Source organism: Hemiscyllium ocellatum, chromosome 18, assembly GCF_020745735.1.
Source record: "Hemiscyllium ocellatum isolate sHemOce1 chromosome 18, sHemOce1.pat.X.cur, whole genome shotgun sequence".
Classification (NCBI taxonomy): Eukaryota; Metazoa; Chordata; class Chondrichthyes; order Orectolobiformes; family Hemiscylliidae; genus Hemiscyllium; species Hemiscyllium ocellatum.
In genome coordinates, this window is record NC_083418.1 from 81,154,301 (window position 1) to 81,176,087 (window position 21,787).

General features: G+C 42.8%; 1 protein-coding gene across 1 annotated transcript in view; it reads left to right on the forward strand.

Moving 5' to 3' along the window:
* ano1a (anoctamin 1, calcium activated chloride channel a) overlaps window positions 1-19,184 on the forward strand; it is a 200,217-nt gene extending 181,033 nt beyond the window's left edge. Inside the window, exons 25-27 of the mRNA XM_060838674.1 lie at window positions 9,206-9,390; window positions 10,247-10,352; window positions 18,453-19,184. Of these exons, the coding sequence (XP_060694657.1) occupies window positions 9,206-9,390; window positions 10,247-10,352; window positions 18,453-18,743 (582 nt within the window). The 3' untranslated portion in view covers window positions 18,744-19,184. The remainder of the gene's footprint in view (window positions 1-9,205; window positions 9,391-10,246; window positions 10,353-18,452) is intronic.
* Window positions 19,185-21,787: the final 2,603 nt, after the last annotated feature.

Here is a 21,787-nt window from a genome sequence, read left to right on the forward strand (position 1 = left end):
CACAGGTCAACAGTTATTAAGAAGGCATTGAGCACACTTGCCTTTATGTTCAGACCACTGAGAATAGGAGTTGGGACGTGTTGAGGTTGTACAGGATGTTGGCGAGGTCTCCTCTTGTGTACTGGGCAGTACAGAGTGGAGAGGCTGCGTAAGCTAGGACGTTTTTCCCTGGAGCATCAGAGGTTGAGAGAGAACTGACTTATTGAAGTTTATAAAATCCTGAGGGGCATAGATAAGGTGAATCCTTTCCCTAGGGTTGGAGCTCAAAACTAGAGAGCATAATTTTAAGGTGAGCAGGGACAGAAGTTTAAAAAGACCTAAAGGGCAACTTTTTCACAGAGGGTGGTCATGTGTAGAATGAACTGCCAGAGGACAGTGGGCGGCACGGTGGCACAGTGGTTAGCACTGCTGCCTCACAGCGCTGGAGACCCGGGTTCAATTCCTGCCTCGGGTGACTGACTGTGTGGAGTTTGCACGTTCTCCCCGTGTCTGCGTGGGTTTCCTCCGGTTTCCTCCCACAGTCCAAAGATGTGCGGGTCGGGTGAATTGGCCATGCTAAATTGCCCGTAGTGTTAGGTAAAGGGGTAAATGTAGGGGTATGGGTGGGTTGTGCTTCGGCGGGTTGGTGTGGACTTGGGCCGAAGGGCCTGTTTCCACACTAAGTAATCTAATCACTGTAAGGAAGTGGTAGGTACAGATACAGTTATAACATTTAAAAGCTATTTGGACAGGTACATGAATGGGAAAGGTTTAGCTGGATATGGGCCTAAAGTAAGCAGTTGAGAAACTTGGTCAGAATGTATGAGTTGGACCGAAGGGTCTGCTTCTGTGCTGTATGATATGTAGCCAAGTGAGGAATATTCCATCACGCTGCTGAGATGTGTCTTCTAGATGGCTTTGGAGAGTCCGGAGGAGAGTTACTCACGGCTATGTTCCCAGCCTCTGCCCTGCTGATTGCCCACAGCACCTCATGGATGCCCACACTCCAGCTCCTCGTTCTGTTTGAGATCTATCCCATTTTCCAGATGATAATGCCACACAACCTGGTGGATAGTCTCAATGTGTATGGGAGAACATTGAGTTTAATGGTGCTTCTAACAAATTGATTTTACCGAGAGCATTTTAAAATTGAGAACATTTTGTGGTGCGTAGCACTGCCTGGATAGTGTGATAACACTCTATGAATTCATGAAATGTACTTCCAGATGTTACAAACATGGAAAATAAGCCATGACCGAAAATGGCACAAATCTGTTCTCCCACTTGAGTTACCATCCCCTTCCCCCAGCACCCACTCCCAAACAGTTTCAATCCAGAAAGGCACTTATCCGAAGGAGAAACCTTCACTGTTAGTGAGAGGACAGGTGTCCAGTTTGCAAACTCTTTAATAGGTCCTTGTTCTAAGCCCGGTCAGTATGACCCACAGTCATTCATTCTTTACCCTGAAACTGGCAGCTGGGGTTCAGTTGGTAGCACTATCCCCTCTGGCAAACGTCCTTGGGCTTAAGGCCCCGTCCACTGAGGAATCTACACTGAAACGCTTTCTGTTCAGGAGAAACCCTGTGGTCAGGGGGTGCTTTGCCCAGACTGAGGATTCAGGTCTGCCTTTTCAAGTGAACAAAGAACCTTGCAGCACAGGAACAGGCCCTTCGGCCCCTCCAAACCTGAGCCAATCCAGATCCACTATCTAAACCTACAGCCTATTTTCTAAGGATCTGCATCTCTCTGCTCCCTGCCCATTCATGTAACTGCTCAGATGCGTCTTAAATGATGCTATTGTGCCCACCTCTAGCACCTCCCAGGCATCCACCACCCTCTGCAGTAAGAACTTTCCATGTATACTTCCCTTAAACATTTCCCTTCTCACCTTGAGCTTGTGACCCCTAGTAATTGAGTCCCCCACTTGGCAGGGGGAGAAAGCTTCCTGCTAGCTACCCTGTCTACACCTCTTATGATTTTGTAGACCTCAATCAGGTCCCCCCTCAACCTCTGTCTTTCTAATGAAAATAATCCTAATCTACTCAACCTCTCCTCATAGCACCCTCCATACCAGGCAACATCCTGGTGAACTTCCTCTACACCCTCACCAAAGCATCCACATCCTTTTGGTAATGTGGCAACCCGAACTGTACGCAGTATTCCAAGCCTGACTAAACCAAAGTCTTATACAACTGAAACATGACCTGCTAACTCTCGTACTCAATACCCCGTCTGATGAAGGAAAGCGTGCCACATGCCACCTTGACCACTATTAACCTGCGTTGCCACCTTCAGGAAACAATGGACCTGAACACCCAGATCTCTCTGTCCACCAATTTTCCCTAGATCTCTTCCATTTACTGTGTAGTTCACTCTTAACTTGGATCTTCCAAAATGCATCACCTCGCGTTTACTCGGATTGAACTGCCACTTGTCTAGATCAGAGTGCTGCTGGAAAAGCACAGCAGGTCAGGCAGCTTCCGAGGAGCAGGAAAATCGATGTTTGGGCAAAAGCCCTTCGTCAGAAATTGATTTTCCTGTTCCTTGGATGCTGCATGACCTGCTGTGTTTTTCCAGCACCACTCTAATCTACACTCTGTTTTCCAGTATCTGCAGACTTTGTTTTTACCTCGTTGAACTGCCATTTCTCCACCCACCTCTCCAGTCTGTCTGTATTCTGCTGCATTCTCTGACAGTCCCCTTCACTATCTGTTACTCCACCAATCTTAGTGTCTGCTGCTAATCGGACCAAATCTCTCCTAGACTCTAATTAACCTCTTTTTTTTTTAAAAGCCTCCCACATATTGAATGTGGATTTCCCTTCAAACAGCTGCTCCCAATCCACATTCCCCAGTTTGTGAAATTTTGGTATAGTTGGCCTTCCCCCAGTTAGTGTTTTTCCTGTAGGACACATAGAGGTACATATGTGTACCTCTATCTCCCGCTCGCTCTTGGAAGGCCTGTAGGACAGCCCCAACATTGTCACCGCACCCTTCCTGTTTCTGAGCTCTGCCCATATTGCCTCACTGTTCAAGTCCTCCATAGTGCCGTCCTTCAGCACAGCTGTGATATCCTCTCTGACCAGTAATGCAACTCCTCCACCCCTTTTACCTCCCTCTCTATTCTGTTTGAAGTATGGCTATCCTGGGATATTGTATTTAGTTGCCAATCATGCCCTTCCCCTAAGTCTCCATAATAGCACTGACATCATACTCCCAGGTACTAATCCAAGCCCTGAGTTCATCTGCCTTACCTACAATACCTCAGACCACCAGTCCCTCTACTCTTCCCCTTAGTCACACTGACTTTGTTATCTAGTTCTTTGCAGGCTTTCATTACAACCTCCTTACTGTCCACTAACCCACCTCCATTTGGTTCCCATCCCCCTGCCACATTAGTTTAAACCCTTCCCAACAGTGTTCGCTAAACCACCCCCAAAGACATTGGTTCCAGTCTGGCCCGGGTGTAGACTGTCCAATTTTTATTAGTCCCACCTATTCCAGAAGCAGTCCCAATGTCCCAAAAATCTGAACCCATTTATCCTGCCTATTCTTTTATTCCTACTCTGACTAGCACATGACACTGGTAGCAATCCTGACATTGCTACCTCCAAGGTCCTACCTTTTAACTTAGCTCCTAACTCCCTAAATTCTGCTTGAGGGGCCTCATCCTATTTATTACCTATATCTCTGGTGTCTATATGCACCACAGTAATTGGCTGTTCCCCCTCCCCCTTCAGAATGTTTTGCAGTTGATCTGAGACATTCCTGACCCGTGCACCTGGGAGGCAACATACTATTTGGGACTCTCCTTTTTGACCATAGAAACACCTAGCTACTCTCCTCGCTGAATCCTCCCTGACTAAACCCCTTCCATGATAGAAAAGAAGTAGAAAAATGTTATCAACCCACCAGAGTGTTGTTTTTTGGGTTAAAGGAGGAGGGTGGGTGGGAGACTCTACTCATGTAGTGCCTCAGGTTTAGCTGCTGCCTAAATATATCAGTTACTCACCTTCCCAAAGCACAATTTGACCGCTCCTGAAGTGGATGAAAGTGATCCCACTTCTTGAAGAGCAAGGTACTGTTTGGAGCTTCTCCAACTCTTCCCCCCCCCCCCCCCCCACCCAAATCATAAACCCCAACCCGTCCCTTCATTCGGAGCACGAGTTACAAGGTTTGGCCTTATGGCTGTATCTATTCCAAGTGCACCGCAGTGTTTAAGCAGGTAACTAGTCAAGAATAGTTAAGGGTCGACAGTAAGTGCCTCACCATCGGCAGCCTACACGTCGCATGAACAAGTGCAGGTTGCTCAACTACATCCCAGGCAACATCCTGGTGAAGCTCCTCTGCAACCCTTCCAGTGTAATTACCCCCTTTTGTATAATCCAGTGACCAGGACTGGGCACAGTACTCCAGCTGGGGCCTAACCAAAGGTCTGTACAGGTCCAATGAAATCTCAGACTTTTAAAATCTATCCCACAACTGACAAAGGCAAGTGTCCAGTGTGCTGTCTTAACTACCCAATTAATCTGCCCTGCCACCTTCAGGGATCTGTGGAAGAGCTCCCTGAGAGTTCTGGCAAGTCCCATGCTCACTGTATCCTCATGGCCCATCTCTGGCCCACTTACAGGACTGTTCTGTTTGTCAATGCTGCACTATAATGCCATCTCACCCTGTGTAAGGGCCTTGTGTGCACATACCCAGCTGGATCCGAGTGCACACTGTGTGAAAGGAAGAGAATTGGTCCTTCTGTTATTTTTATTTCCCCCTTCCTTTATGTAGAGGCCTAGTGCAAAACAAACCTGCCGCGGTTCTCATCCACAATTCTGTCAAAAAATATTTTAAAATCGAATTACCAACATTGTCAGAGTTATACAGCCCAGAAACAGACCCTTCAGTCCAACTCTTCCATGTTGACCAGTCCCATTTGCCAACATTAGGCCCACATTCTTCCAAACTCCTCCTATTCATATACCCATCCAGATGCCTTTTAAATGTTGTAATTGTATCAGCCTCCACCACTTCCTTTGGCAGCTCATTCCACACATTCACCACCCTCTGAAAAAGTTGCCTTTTAGGTCTCTTTTATATCTTTCATGTCTCACCTTAAACCTATGCCCTCTAGTTTTGGACTCCCCCACCCCAGGAAAGAGACCTTGTCTATTGACCTCCTCCATGCCCCTCATGATTTTATAAACCTCTAAAATCACTCTCCGCCTCTGACGCTCCAGGGCAAAAGGTCCACTTTCTTCTGCTCTGAAACAGTGTTATACTGAATATTGAAAGTGAACTTTGTTTCTCTCGCTGCAGTTGCTGCCAGACCTGCTGAGTTTCTCCAGTACTCTGCTTGTTCCACATTTCCATTCTTTTCTTTTATTTGGGATCAGGACCCTCTCAGTGAGTGAAGAGCTGAATGCCATGTCTCCTAGTCCCTATCTTGGCTCTTTCTGCCCCATTTGTGAGCTTTTATCCCCCAGTAATGGGTGGGAGAGGGGGAAGGCATTGAGAGTTCTCTCCACTCCTGTCATCCTCAGTTCTTTTGGAATTGTATTTCCCCCTCATACGTAAGCAGGGAAAATCCTGACCCTCTTTCTCCTGAATCACCCTTCCCTGTGGCTGAGGCACAGTACAGCTTCCACCCTTCCAGCTGAAGCTCAGTGGAAAATGTTGAGGTCAATACAAGGAACCTCCATTATTTCGTGACATGACCATTACAATTCACTCAATAAATTGTTCTATTGTCGATTGTGCCTTAAAGATCTGGATTTCTAAGGAATTCCTCAACCCTGCAATTGTTTGCTCAAACCAGATGCCGTCACATCAAAGATCTCAAAGATACTTTTTCAAAATCTGGACTTGTTTGAGATTGAGTAACGCTACATGACAGCTTCCGTACTGTTTATAATGTAAGCTGATTCGTATCACTGAAGATCAACTCTGCGCTGGTGTAAATATTGAATGAATCAGAGATGGAAACCTCTTTACTTTCAGTCACTAAACTTGACCAGCATAGACTGACTGTAACTTCCGATTCTGTATGAGATTTGCAGGTCACTGTAACCTCCTGAGTTACGCAAACACACACCTCTGCTGCTATTAATGTTTCCAAAATGCAGCTCTTCATCAACCTGTCCCCGGTCAGCCAGGTTTTCTACTTGGCCTCTCTGTCGAAGGGAATATTCTGTGTTGAGCACAATTGTCACTACTATCATTGCTCTCACAAAAGGCCACCTGGGATCAGCTGACCCTGCTCCGCTTTCTACAAACTACAGCAGCAAGTGTTTAAAAACAAAGACCTTGTCATTGATGAAAGTCCTAGTGCAGACCAGTTAAACATCACAAACCTCTGTTCTGCAATAAGACCTGAACGCATTCTTAGTGACACCAAACACTGAACAATGCCATCAGCAAGCCTTCCTCTGCATCCCCCATATTCAATGGGAGGACTGTGGAATAGGACAGTATCCTCAAAGCCAGGTCTAACAGCGTTCAGGTAAAGTGTCTCCAAAGCTGATGGATTTGAGCTGCCTGGGCGACTGTGAAATGTTTCCCTGGCTCAGTCTGTTCCCTTAACAATGAGACGACCAGTATTCCAGGTGAACAAAGAAACCTCCCCAGAGGCAATCTGAAGCTCCCCGTCAAGTGTGGCAGCATTAAAACCAAACCTGAGGAATGAGCCTGTTAACGTGATGAGGGCTTATAGTAGAACTTTCATACATGAGTAGACATCGCCTCAAATCCAGCCACAGCTAGCAACAATACGCCAAGACCTACTTTCCTTCTCTCTGTCCTCTGAGTAACATTTTGCAACTTAGAGACTTTGCACACACCACTTTCATCTCCTCAGAAGAGATCTGACAGTTTTGCTATATAACTGTCTCTCACTTGTAATCTGAATCAATCAAACATTAAAACTGATGAATATTTAATCACAGGAAATTAAGTACTGTGAAACCAACTATCCAATAACAAAGATATTAACCATACTTGTATCTCTCGTTCAAGCTCCCTCATGGCACTTGGGTGTCCCTGGCTAGGCCAGTGTTTATTGCCCCTCAGTTGCCCTTGAGAAGGTGATGGTGGTCCATGTGACCCTCAGTGCTGTTAGGGAGTTCCAGGAGTTTGACCCAATTTGTAAATATTTAGCATTGAAAATATCTGTCGTACTCCTAAGCAACAGATGTAACTCTTTATGGTTCAATATTGTTTCCACACCAATTGGATTATAGCAGTTCACCTTTAAACAGAAAGGCAGGTGATGTAGAGGAGATGTAAAGGTCTGGAATTCACTGCCTTGGACGGTGGTTAAAACAGGAAACTTCACCAACTTTAATAAGTACTTAATGAACATGTTACTACAATCCAGGCTATCAGCCAAGTGCTGAAAAGTGTGACTAGCGTAGGTTTTGCTTGTACAGACTCAATGGGCCGAAGGGGCTGCTCTTTATGCTTCTAAAATGCAGCTCATCGTCGCCTATTCCTAATTGCCCTTCAAACGGTATAAATGTTGGCACAGCCAGTGACACCCACATCTTACAAGTGGACTTTTAAAACTAGAAATCCTAACCAAAAAGTAGGATTTAAACCAAAAACCAGTTTTCAGAGGTTGAACGGAGTTTTATTTGCCATGAATAGGCTCCTTGTTGAAACTTGCACTCCAATTTTCTGATTGTCTGCCCGAGTTCCAGTTTAAATGAAATGGCGAAGACGTTTTGAAAATTGAAGTGACTTGGGCGACCCCGTAATTTGACACTTGGACAATTTATGTTCACTATTTAAAACTGAAATGTACCGTATGCAACTGCCATAAGTTGCAGATATTACGAGGGGGCATAGCTTTAAATTAAGGGGGGGTAGGTATAGGACAGATGTTAGGGGTAGATTCTTTACTCAGCGAGTCGTGAGTTCATGGAATGCCCTGCCAGTAGCAGTGGTGGATTCTCCCTCTTTATGGTCATTTAAACGGGCATTGGATAGGCATATGGAGGATAGTGGGCTATTGTAGGTTAGGTGGGCTTGGAAGGGCGCAACTTCGAGGGCCGAAGGGCCTGTACTGCGCTGTATTTTTCTATGTTCTATAATTATATTTTAAAACATTGGTCAATATTTTGCTCAACTGTAGCAGCATTGATACATTTGTATAAAGTTTTTCTTTCTGTTTTTGACTCTCCTCTCTCCATTTTCCACTTCCAACATAATCCTCCCTCTCCTCTATACCTGTCTTCCCCACTCCTTCCCCACCCCTTCCCATGCCTGTCTTGTCCTTTTCCCCCTTGAGCCTGCCCTTTATATTGGTCTCCAGTTTATGGTGAATGTTTGCACTCAGTCTTTGATTTGTGTTGATCTCATTAAGAATAGACTTTTTGGTACTATATCGAGGCAATGTTTGCTTGCTTATTTCCTTCTGATCTTTTGTTACCGCTCCAAATTCATGTTTTGTCTCTACCCCAGTTGGAAAGGCCGTTATTTAGTCACTAAACCTGGTGTTTATTTGCCAACAGCCAGATACTAATTCTAGTGAACCTTCAGCTAGGGATTGAGGTGGGAGTAATCAACCTGGCAGATTGTTGTAGACAGTTGGATAATGGGATTGGTTGAATGGATGTGGGAGTAGGAATGGGTAAATGTGGTCAGCGCTGTTTGGTCTTCCTGAAAATGAGTAACATTCTGGAAGAATGGCAGTGCCACTGAGATTTGCTGGGATACTGTCTGATATAAAGGTAAAGGAAAATTTGCAAATAATTCTAGAGAAAAATGCAAAGTCCTACATTTTATCTTTTAAAAGTAAGAGTAGACAGTTACCAATAGTTGATGGATTAAGTACACGAGTTCTTGGCTGGGGATGTAGCTGTTATAGGCTTGAAACAAGATAATGGCAGAAGCTTCTATAGGTCGGACAGTTCTGATCCATGAACTCTGCTAACATTGTAGATTAGATTAGTTAATGGAGGTTTAAGGTGGGGAAGTGTGATTTAGTTTGCTCACCGTAGAAGCTAAGTATTGACTGGTTTGAGTAACCTCTTTGTATCACTATTTTTATTTAAAGGTACTTTAGGTGTTGTGTGTTGGGCTGTCTAGATTGACAGTCTGTTTAAATATTCAGGGACGTTTTGTTTACAATTTTACACCTGATACATGAGCTTGAGGGTTTTTGTCTTCATTCATTCACCTTATTTGGTCATAATATAAAACAACAGTGTTTGAATTCTTCATTTTCCATTGTGCAGGCATTTGTGATCGCCTTCACCTCTGGCTTCATCCCACGCCTCGTCTTCTTGTACTTATACAGTCCTGACGGCACACTGCACGGGTTCACCAATAACACGTTGTCCTATTTCAATGTCAGCCACTTCGAGCCAGGATCAGAGCCTATTGATCTAGAGGCAGTTGGATACAAGGTTGAGATCTGCAGGTAGAATTTCTCTCATATTTCAGTTGCTTCAAAGCAGGTTTGTCCTTTTGCAGTTCACACCCTGAAACATACGGCCTCCAGATTTCTGACACATTGTAATAAAAGCAGAATTAAAGAAATGTTCATTACCAACCTCCTTTATTGGTAACCTGACACTGTTGGTCAAAGAGGTTTAAGCATTAACCATGTTATCAAAAGCAATTAAAATCATTGATAACCTGGCTCGCTGCTTCAGATTTTTATATTCCAATGTACAAGGCATTTTCAAAGCAGTCTACGGGAATAAACAATGTAAGAGCAAATTTGATTGCGCACTTTCCAAAGCTGCTGCTTGACCCACTGATTTCCAGCATTTTTTTTGTTTTCAGTCTATTGATAGGCAGGTAGTGAAATTGAATTTGATAAATTTGTTTTGCCTGCTGAGCCGATATTGAAAATAATCAAACGCACGAACAAGGGGCGAGAGTACACGGGTCAACTGCTTCAAGCTTGCGCCACCATTCAGTAAGATCAAAGCTGATCAGGGTTTACCCCCCACCCTATAGTCCTGCAATATCCCCAAAAGTCTTCATTGCCCCCTCCCCCATATTCAAGAATGTAATTACTTTTGCCTTAAAAAGCACTTTTCATCATTTTGTCTCCTCAATTTTATCTGTTCTTTCTGTATAAGTTACTTAGAATGTGTACAAGTAAATGCAAATAGACATAAGCGAGTGTCTTATTAATCAAATCCCAATGTTGCTTCTAATAATTATAGTCATCTTTGTAACCAAAAATGTAGTCATTATTATTAATGATCCCAACACAACACCTTCATGGGAAAACCAGTGTTGAATATTCAAAATTGTCTTTATAGATATAAAGACTACAGGGAGCCTCCATGGTCTTCTCAACCATATGATCTGTCAAAGGAATACTGGTCTGTGTTAGCAGCCAGACTGGCTTTTATCATCATTTTCCAGGTGAGTGACTTGAATCTCTGCCCCTATCGGTTGATCACACTTGGAATTGGACACCCTAAATGTAATTCCCAGCTTCCCTTCCATCCTAGAGGGCCATGAGGTAATCTGGGTAAGTCCAGTTTCCATCGAGGAGGAGGAATAGAACAAATCCTGTCTCACCTGTAGTAAGAGGGGGTGGGTTGTGCTGCCTGAAAACTGCACTCTGCATTTTGCTCACTTGAGAAATCAGTCAGAATCTAGAAGGAGATGAAGGAATTCCTGTTTTAAAAGCAGATGCAGTGATCCTGCTGCTTAATGACACTTCCCATTTCTGCACCAGAGCCAACAGTGTTAACTTTGTCTCCTCTGTCTACCTACAAATAGGTGGAAAGGTAGATTGAGAATGGATGCATGCAATTATGAGAAATTTTGATAGATTAAGTAGCTGGGCAATAGGATCAGGGCTGATCGAATCTTCCTCCCGTGCACTTGCATGCACTTTCCCTGTAACCCTTGATTCCCTGACTGATCAAGAATCTCTCTATCTCAGCCTTACACAAGGACTCTGCCCCCTGAGCTTTCTGTAACAAGGTATTCCAGAGAAAGGCAACCCTCACCGAGAAAAAAAGGTCCTCCTCATTTCAGTCTTAAACTGATGCCCCTTTACTCTCAGACTATGCCCTCTGGACTGAGACACTCCCATGAATGGAAACTCCTCCTCAGCATTCCCCTCTGTCAAATCCCTTCAGAAACCTATGCATTTCAATGAGATCACCTCTCATTCTAAACTCCAGGGAGTAGAGTCCCAACCTGTTTAACCATTGCTCATAAGACAACCCCTCCATATATGGGATTATCCTAGTGAACACTCTCTGAACTGCTGATCATGAAATTACCTCTTTCCTGAAATAAGGGACCAAAACTGCTCTCAACACTCCAGATATGATCTCCCCAGCACCTTGTATGGCTGCAGTAAGACTTATACTCCAACCCCATTGGAATAAGGGCCAACATTCCAATAGGCTTCCTGATTTCCTGCTGCCCCTGTGTGCTAGCTTTCTGTGGCTCATGGACGAATCCCCCAAGTCCCTTTGTGTCACAGCTTTCTGCAGTTTGTCTCAATTTAAATATTAGATTAGATTAGATTAGACTTAGTGTGGAAACAGGCCCTTCGGCCCAACAAGTCCACACCGACCCGCCGAAGCGCAACCCATCCATACCCCTACATTTACCCCTACCTAACACTACGGGCAATTTAGCATGGCCAATTCACCTGACCCACACACCTTTGGACTGTGGGAGGAAACCGGAGCACCCGGAGGAAACCCACGCAGACACGGGGAGAACGTGCAAACTCCACACAGTCAGTCGCCTGAGTCGGGAAATGAACCCGGGTCTCAGGCGCTGTGAGGCAGCAGTGCTAACCACTGTGCCACCGTGCCGCCCACAAATATCCTGTTCTTTTGTTTTCCCTTCCTAAATAAACAAATCACATGTTCCCACATTATACTCAACTTTTTGCCACTCACCTAACCACCTGATATCTCTCTGTAAACCGTGTATCAGCCCCCTCAACCTGCCTTTCCACCTACTTATTGCGTTGTCTGCTAACGTAGCTACAGTACATTCACTTCCTCCAAGTCATTCATATATATTCTAACAGGTGCAGTCCCAACACTGATGCCTGTGGAATCCCATTGGTCATGAGTTACCAATTTGAAAAAAATGAATCACTTATTCCCCATTCGCTGTTTCATGCCCATTAGCCAAATTTCTATCTGTGCCAATATATAACTTAACCTTTTGTGTCGTACCTTGGTGAAAGTCCAAATACTAACCCATCTACTGGATCCCCTCCTCCATTCTGGCTGAGACATTGGACTAATTAGTTAGAGCTTTTTGACAATGTGATTTCCCTTCCGTGACGCTAGGTTGATTCTGCTTGATGAGATCATAATTTTCCAAATATTCTACCACTAACTACTTAATTGATTCTCGTATTTTTGCCAACAATAGATGTTAGGCTAATCAGCCTATAGTTACCTGCTTTTTGCCTGCCTCTTTCCCTTTTGAGTAGGAGTGTCGTTTGATAGCTTTCCAATCCCCTCTACTTCTCCAGAATCCAAGGAATTCTGGAAAATTACAGCAAACGCATCCTGCTATTGCTCCTTTTAGGATCCTATGATAGAAGCTTTAAGCCCAGGGAATGTATTGAACTTATACCTAATTGATTTGCCTTTAGTGATGGTGATGGAACTTAATGGAATGTTTTGAAGCATCTTCCACCATGAAGACTGATGCAAAATATCTGGTAAACTCCTTGTTTCCCCACTATTATCTTCCCAGATTTATTTTCTGAGGAGCCTGTGTTTGTTTTGACCCCTCTCATTTATAATTTAAAGATTTGACTGTCAGTTTTTACATTCCTTGTGATTTATTTCTGTCTTTTTGAAGCTTTGGGACAATCACAGCCTTTTGACTCCTTATGCTTTTAATTTATTACTCTTCCTAGTTCCTTGGTTGGCCATGATTGGTTTCTCTCTCTCTTGGAGTCTTCCCTCCTTACTGGGATGTATTCTTGCTGAGAGTCATGAATTACCTCTTTAAGCAGGCAGTGATAGAATCTTACTGTCATTCCAGCAAATTTATCCACCCAGTTCATTTTAGCTAACTCCTATCCTCATTTTATTGTAATTCCCCTTTAAGTTTAAGTACTGTTTTTCTGACCCAAGTTTCTCACTCTCCAAATGAATATTAAATTCTATCATTGGATGATCTGTACTTCCTTAGGAAATCTTTTACTCCAAGGTCTTGCCTTGTTACCCATTACCAAGCCAAATTAGCCTGCTCCCTGGTACGTTCCATGGCACATTTCTCAAAGCAACTATCTCTAATATGGTCTGAATTTGTCATGTCTACCCGTTCCAATTTGATTAGCCCAATCAATCTGAAGATTAAAATCTACCATAAACATTGCTCTTTTTTTATTACATGCTGCTGCTATTTTTTGAGATATAGCCTTTCCTACAGAGTAGCTGCTGTTTGGGATCTAAACACTCCTCCCAAATGCTGTCTTTCCTTGCTGATTTTTACTTTGGTCCACATAGACTCTTGTCTGTCTAGGTTCTCTCTCTTAGCTGTCCTCATTTCATCACTTACTAACAGTACTGCCCCACCACATTTTTCACTCCTCCTGTGCCTCTGAAAGGTTGAGTGTTAAATTCCCAGTTGTGATAATCTTGTAAACATGTTTCTGCAATGGCTGTGGGATCATAATCACTTCATTTGCACAGCCAACTCATCTACCATATTCTGAGTTTTTCATGCATTAAGATATATAGCTTTTAAGTTTGTTATTAAATTTCCCAACACTTTGTTTTCTCAGTGCAATGTGACATTTGCACATTCTGTCCCTTCCTTTTTAGTTTCTAGAACCAATTGACCCCATGACCATCCTGAAATCTTACCTTCTCCTTTTTACCTTTTTGGTTTTGTAACTTTCTGAACCCAATCCCGACCCCAATCCACACTTTAACAGCCCTGGTTATGTGATTTGCCAGGACGCTCTGGTTCCTGCCGGATTCAGGTGGAGTTTAGATCAGAGTGGTGCTAGAAAAGCACAGCAGGTCAGGCAGCATCTGAGGAGCAGGTAAATCGATGTTTCGGGCAAAAGTCCTTCATCAGGACAGAAGCAACACATTTGCAGCTGTGATCTCCAGCATCTGCAGACCTCATTTTTTACTCGAAGAATTCAGGTAGAGCCTGTCCCATCCAAGCAGGCCCCTCCTTACCCAATATTCCGGGAATTCAAATCAGTTTCTCCCACTCCAGTCTTTGATTGTTACTATTGTAAAATGTGCATTGTATTTATTTGAGAAATAAGTGACCAGATTGGAGATGGGTGTCAGTTTGTAAATTATTTGGAATAAATGGAAGACAGCATGTCTTCTATTCCCTTCAGTGTTATTCTATGGAGACCTAGAAATTCAAATAAATAATAATTTGCACGTTCAGGTAGGTAAAGCCATAAATAATTTGTTTTGCATTTTAAATGGAGACATAAAGTAAAAAGGAAATGAAGAATTCAGCCTAAATATTAAATTGATTAGTTAAATTTTAGTTTTAGGTAGTTGAGCATACTTTTTAATGTCCATTGTTTTGCAATGAATGTAATAATTCCATGCCTAGATTAGCAAACGAGAGACCTGGAGTTAGTTGAACCAATTTTTAATTTAGTTGCTCAAATACATTTGCAATTTGAAAAAAAAACAAACTATCAAGTACCAACTGAGATGTCATGAAAGCTCATCTGGCTCACTGAGTTGAGGAAGGAAATCTGTCATTCCTACCTGGTCTGACCCTTATGTGACTCCAGGCACCCAAACCCCAAAGCAAGTGTTCCAGACTTGTAACTGTCCTCTGAAATGGCAGAGCAATGTAGGGTGTTATAAAGGAGATGGTTCCTCACCATCTTCCCAGGAAGTTAGGGTTGGACAATAAATGATGGTCTTGCTGCTGAATCCCCACATGTCAACACATTTTTAAACCTTTTTTAATCCGGATGATGCCAGATAAACACCATGCAGCTAGTTTTAAAAAGTCTCTATTCAAAGTGTTCTCTGAAGCAAAGAAGACCAAGAGGAAATTGGTTCTCTTTTAAATTTGTGAAGGTTTCTGATCAGTGAATATTATTTTGACCTCAGCTCAGAAGTTCATGGCAATGAGCCATCAAATTTAAATGAGGACAGGAACAAAGGAGTGTTTCTTACTGCAGGAGGTTGGTGTCTGGTCACTGCCTTGGTGACTGATTCCTGCATTTAGATTCCAAGCCAGGCCATGAGCAGATTGTTGGAATTGCTCTGGGTTCCTCATTGAAATGAGTCAGCACAGAGACAATTAACTTGTTTAAAGTTAGGAAAAAGTAAAATTGACTTTTTCGTTCATTTTTGTTTTATTTCTACATCAGCTCCTTTCACTGGCCTTGGCACAACACCGTAGGAATAAGAGGCGCCATCCTGTTTCTGGGGTAATAACCCAGCTATGTTCTCCAATCTCCCCTTCAGTCCTACATCTTCACCAGTGACTCATTGTCTGGACCCACTTTGGTTTTGTTCCCAATTCATCCTGCTGAACACTAAGGCTGGTTTGACTGTTAACTCATTTGCTTTCCCTTGTTCACCTTGGTGCCTCAGATTTTTGTCCACCTACCTTTCCTTGCTAGTTCCTGTTCCTGCTTAAAATAAATTAATCACTGACTCTTTCACATGAGATGTGCCTCCTTGTTATTCCATCTCTTCAGTTCTCATCTTGTTAGAATCGTAAAATCACTACAGCATGGAAGCAAACCAGTTAGACCATTAAGTCCACACCAAGCTTCCAAAGAGCATCTCACCCAGACCCTTTTCCCCACCCTCTCCCTGTATCCCATGGCCAACCCACCTACCTGCACGTGCCTGGATTCGAAGTTTATGCAAAGATTTGTAACTCGGGTGCTCGTTGTTGTGGTTCTGTTCGCCGAGCTAGGAATTTGTGTTGCAGACGTTTCGTCCCCTGTCTAGGTGACATCCTCAGTGCTTGGAAGCCTCCTGTCAACAGCTTCTGTGATGTTTCCTCCGGCATTTATAGTGGTTTGTCTCTGCCGCTTCCGGTGGTCAGTTCCAGCTGTCCGCTGCAATGGCCGGTATATTGGGTCCAGGTCGATGTGTTTGTTGATTAGAATCTGTGGATGAGTGCCATGCCTCTACCTGGCTATTCTCTGTTTGGCTTGTCCTATGATAGTAGTGTTGTCCCAGTCGAACTCATGTTGCTTGTCATCTGCGTGTGTGGCTACTAAGGATAGCTGGTCATGTCGTTTCGTGGCTAGTTGGTGTTCATGGATACGGATCGTTAGTTGTCTTCCTGTTTGTCCTATGTAATGTTTTGTGCAGTCATTGCATGGGATTTTGTACGCTACATTGGTTCTGCTCATGCTGGGTATCAGGTCCTTTGTCCTGGTGAGTTGTTGTCTGAGAGTGGCTGTTGGTTTGTGTGCTGTTACGAGTCCTGGTGGTCACAGTAGTCTGGCTGTCAGTTTAGAAATGCTCTTGACGTATGGTAACGTGGCTAGTCCTTTGGGTTGTGGCATTTCCTCGTTCCGTTGTCTTTCCCTTAGATACCTGTTGATGAAATTGCGGGGGTATCCGTTTTTGGCGAATACATTGTATTGGTGTTCTTCTTCCTCTTTTTGCAGTTCTGGTGTACTGCAGTGTGTTGTGGCCCTTTTGAACAGTGTCTTGATGCAACTTCTTTTGTGTGTGTTGGGGTGGTTGCTTTCGTAGTTCAGGACTTGGTCTGTGTGTGCGGCTTTCCTGTATACCTTTGTGGTGAATTCTCCTTTCGGTGTTCTCTGTACCATCACGTCTAGGAATGGGAGTTGGTTGTCCTTTTCTTCCTCTCTCGTGAATCGGATTCCTGTGAGTGTGGCGTTGATGATCTAGTGTGTGTTCTCTATTTCAATGTCATCCACATATCTGACCCAGAGTTTGGGTTGAATTTGCCGTAAGACTGTTTGTTCTAATCTTTGCATTACAGCTTCTGCTGAGTCCAGAGATGGGTGAGCGCAAATTCAACCCAAACTCTGGATCAGATATGTGGATGATATCTTTTGTAAACATTAAAAACACAGAAATAGAGAACCGGATCATCAACACCACACTCTCAGGAATCCGATTCACTACAGAGGAAGAAAAGGACAACCAGCTCCCATTCGTGATGGTACAGAGAACACCTCATGGAGAATTTACCACAAAGGTATACAGGAAAGCCCCACACACATAGATCAAATCCTAAACTACGAAAACAACCACCCCAACACACACAAAAGAAGTTGCATCAAGACACTGTTCAAAAGAGCCACAACACACTGCAGTACACCAGAACTGCAAAAAGAGGAAGAAAAACACCTCTACAATGTATTCACCAAAAACGGATACCCCGCAAATTCATCAACAGATGCCTAAGGGAAAGACAACGGAACGAGGACATGCCGCAACCCAAAGGACTAGCCACGCTACCATACATCAAGAGCATTTCCGAACTGACAGCCAGACTACTACGACCACTAGAACTCATAACAGCACACAAACCAACAGCCACTCTCAGACAACAACTCACCAGAATGAAGGACCCGATACCCAGCATGAGCAAAACCAACGTAGTGTACAAAATCCCATGCAATGACTGCACAAAACACTACATAAGACAAACAGGAAGACCACTAACGATTCGCATCCATGAACACCAACTCGCCACAAAACGACATGACCAGCTATCCTTAGCCGCACTCGCAGATGACAAGCAACATGAGTTCGACTGGGACAACACTACTATTATAGGGCAAGCCAAACACAGAACAGCCAGGGAATTCCTAAAGGCATGGCACTCATCAACAAACACATCGACCTGGACTCAATATATCGGCCACTGCAGCGGACAGCTGGAACTGACAACCGGAAGCGGCAGAGACAAGCCACTATAAATGCCGGTGGAAACATCACAGAAGCGCTTCACAGGAGGCTCCCAAGCACTGAGGATGTCACCTAGACAGGGGACAAAACATCTGCAACACAAATTCCCAGCTCGGCGAACAGAACCACAACTATGAGCAATTTAACATGACCAATCCGCCTAACCTGCACATTTTTGGACAATGGGAGGAAACCAGAGTACCTGTAGAAAACCCAGGCAGACACTAGGAGAATGTACAAACTCCCAGGCAGTTACCGTGTGTGGAATCGAACCTAGATCCCTGGTGCTGTGAGGCAGCAGTGCTAACCACTGAACCGCAGTGGCTTTAACTCCCCCTTTCTCTCTCTCTCACTCTGTAATAGCTAATAGCATCTTGAATTATTGTCAGTGAAGTTACAGTCAATTTTACTGGTTTAATTTGACATGTACACCAATGTGTTTATATTGCATTAATTGCAAAGCACTTGATGTCGGAATTTCAGATTTTGATCTGAATTGAGATGTACAAATATATTTTCTGAATATAGATCCTTCAGCTATGTAATGCTCCTGAACCAATGTCAACTCTTCCTTTGTAAGATTCCACTAACTGCCCCCTCTCCTGTGTCTTTCCAGAACCTAGTTATGTTTATGAGTGACTTTGTGGACTGGATGATCCCAGACATTCCAAAGGAAATCAGTGAGCGCATGTCTAAAGAGAAGTCTTTATTGGTGGACCTCTTCCTGAAAGAAGAGCAAACCAAGCAGCACATAGTGGAGGTCCTCTCTTCCCAAGAGAAGGAGAGGAAAGAAGAAGACCTTGATGAAAACCCCAACGAGAATGATGCCGAGCCACTTGAAAACTGCACTGAAGATGCAGATGCTTCCCACTCCAAGCTCAATAATGCAGGACCGGAAGTTATATAGAAACTGCTTTAAAGTAAACCTATGTTTCTTCAGTTGGGGCATTCCATGAAATGGCAAGGTGTCACTCCATAAGGAGCAGCGAATCCCTGACCTGTACTAACAGCTCCCGAGGTGAACAGTTCTGCTTTGCTGCTCATGTTGCCATTTTGAAAATGCTGATGCAAGAACTACTTCCTTTTACAGATGTGGTGGACCATGATTTGACTCTTTAAAAATAGTTTATATTTTTACACCATGAAAGGCAGGGATTGTCATTACTTTGTATTCCACAGGAAGGCTTTTCCAGATGTTTTCCATCTCCTAAGTAACAGTACAAGCAAGCCTGGTCATTAGCTTAAAAATAATTCACGGCAGTGGTGACAAGTTTCCTTTTCAGATTGCTTTCTTGCCATAACTATAATATACTGTCTTTTTATTAGAGATACTTCTGGTTTAATTGGGAATTGAGTCTCCATTTTTGTTTCCTTAACTGTTTGGGTAAAGGCTGATTTCACCCCGCTGTCCAAAGATTAAAGTGATTTGTTTTCCCGTCAAACCAAAGTTGCCATGTTCTGCACAGAGTGCCTCGTTTCGTTTTGAGGGAAGTAAATGTGGGAAATGTAATAGTTAATCGGGAACTTGTAAACAATTGGTGTGATTTGAGAGTTATGTGAATCTAAAAGCAGCCTGGCACTTCCTATTCAGTGCATCTTGCCCTCTTGGTAATTGATCATTCATCGTAATCAATGGAAAATCCTGGAATAGCTTCCACAGTAAATTGCTTCTATCCATGTGAGCACCTTAGGGAGCATTTAGAAGCAGCCTCACACTAACCAATGTTGCAGAGGAGCCAGCTAACTTAATGGCAGTGCCACCAATGCCTGGATGTTTTATAAGTACCATTTCCTTCCTGTGGTAATGAAACCAAGTTTGACGTCTGATTTGTTTTCACAATGGGGCCTTAGTGGGAGAATTCAATGATATAGTTATCTTCAACTCATGCACCTTTAACTTTTAGCAAAGACTGTAGGACCCTGAATGACGCACAAACCATTTACTAGCTTGAGTAGATAGGTTATTAGCATTCAATAATATGATTGGCTGAATAAAGGGGATTAATTCCTAGTGGAGTCCCAAATTCTAAGAATTGTTTCTGAAACTAATAGTGGGGACACGTTTTAGGATCCCATTTCAAATTGAGAAATAATTACATTCAGTAAATTTCTGGATGTTGATATTTTGATACAGGAAACTAAATTGTTTAGAGGAAAAGACTATCCTGTCATCCTTTTATCCTTCTATCTTCGTCTTTGTTTCTATCTCTCCTTTTTTTGCCTTTTCTCCCTCCCTTCCTCTTTCTTCATCATGTTTCTCCCCCCCACCCCCAACACCCCACATTCTCTGTCCGCTCCTGCCCGTCGACCTGCATCCTACCCCCCCACCAATAAAGCTGACTATCGTTAAAATTATTTTCTTAAATGGATCTAATGCTAACTGTGTGAGATGGTGCCATTGACAGTGCTGTGTTACCTTCTAGCTGCCCTAACTCTACAACTGGAAGGTAAAGCTGTAGGCTCCGCGTTGGTTCAGTATAATTTTGGATTTCATCAAAGCTATTTTATTATCAATGGTCAAAATCGACGCATATTTCATGTTTCGATTTTGAAAATTAGCAACTTTTAAAGAATGTGTGCACTTTAGTGTTTTTAACTTTTTTTGAATTGGGTTATAACTAAAATTATCATTTCAGCAGAACATTGTCCATTTTTATGAGGGTGATTTTCACTTTGTAGAGGGTTAACCTGTGACACTGTACCTCAGCTGTATAGAATATCCTTCACTGATTGCATTCAGAGTAACCTCTCACAGCGGTGTCATCAGTATAGGTTGTAGATATTACTTTCCCATAATTTGCATTTCACAGCATATTTATCTTTTGTGTATTTTTACAGTTGTGAAGAAATTCTTTAATTTATGTCTGTGTTCCAACTCTCTCATAATTTCTAATTGCTCCTTAAAACAAACAATATTGTTTAAATTTTCCAATTGTAAGTTCTGGTGATGCAACTGCACAGAATTCCCTCTATGTCAGCCACTACTGAAATAAAATGATTAGCTAGTAATGTTTAATACATACACTTCCACCCAGATAACTGATGTCTTGAAATTTAAAAAATCTTAGTTTAAATGAATGCTCCGTTTAGGCTTTCCCTAACATTTATCTTGTGTTCGCGATGAGCCTGTAAAAGGCAGTCCATTATGAACCGTAATTGTTTTTACACAAAGTACATTAGGCTAGTACAGACCTAGAAACCTGATAAATAACTCACTGGGAAATGCTTTTTCTCTCTAATCTGAGAGAATGTACAAATCTTGTACCTTTAAACTAAAGTCACTAATTAAGATTGCATCACCCAACCGAAAATTAAACATGCTCCATGTCAAGTAAAAAGCAGCATTCAAAATAACAAAATTCAATAAACAGCAACATCTCTTTTAGAAAAGATAAATCATTCGCTTTAAATTGTATCTTGATTTGTGTTGATTAAAGTAGAAATTCATAGAAAGTAATCTGCCAATAAGACATGAACTGGACTGTGAGCAGTAGGATCTGTTTGCATTGAGTATGGGATGTTACAAACAGCATTGCTATTCTTCATATTTTGAACAGTTTGAAAGACTGTTTGCAAATAAAGTTGAAAATTTGATGCTTTACATAGATTCACATTCTCCTTTTGTGAGATTCTGAAGCATGTTATTTTAAGTGGGGATTCTAAAACGTTCTACTGAGTACTGTAGAAGGGGAGATCATTTTGGGATGCTGATACACTTCTGATGTAGACTGTAGATTCAGATTTCCATTCTGCTGGAGAATAGTCCTTTGCAAACTGATCTATAATTTGTAAAATAAAGACCAGAGATCCCTTCCTTTATCATTTTCTGAAATTGACATTGCTGCCATTCTATTTTGTTTTAACATATTTCTCTCCATTATCAAAACACACTAGGCCATGGTAATGTTGAAATGTATGCCTTTCATGTTTTGCTTCAAAAAAACTTTACTC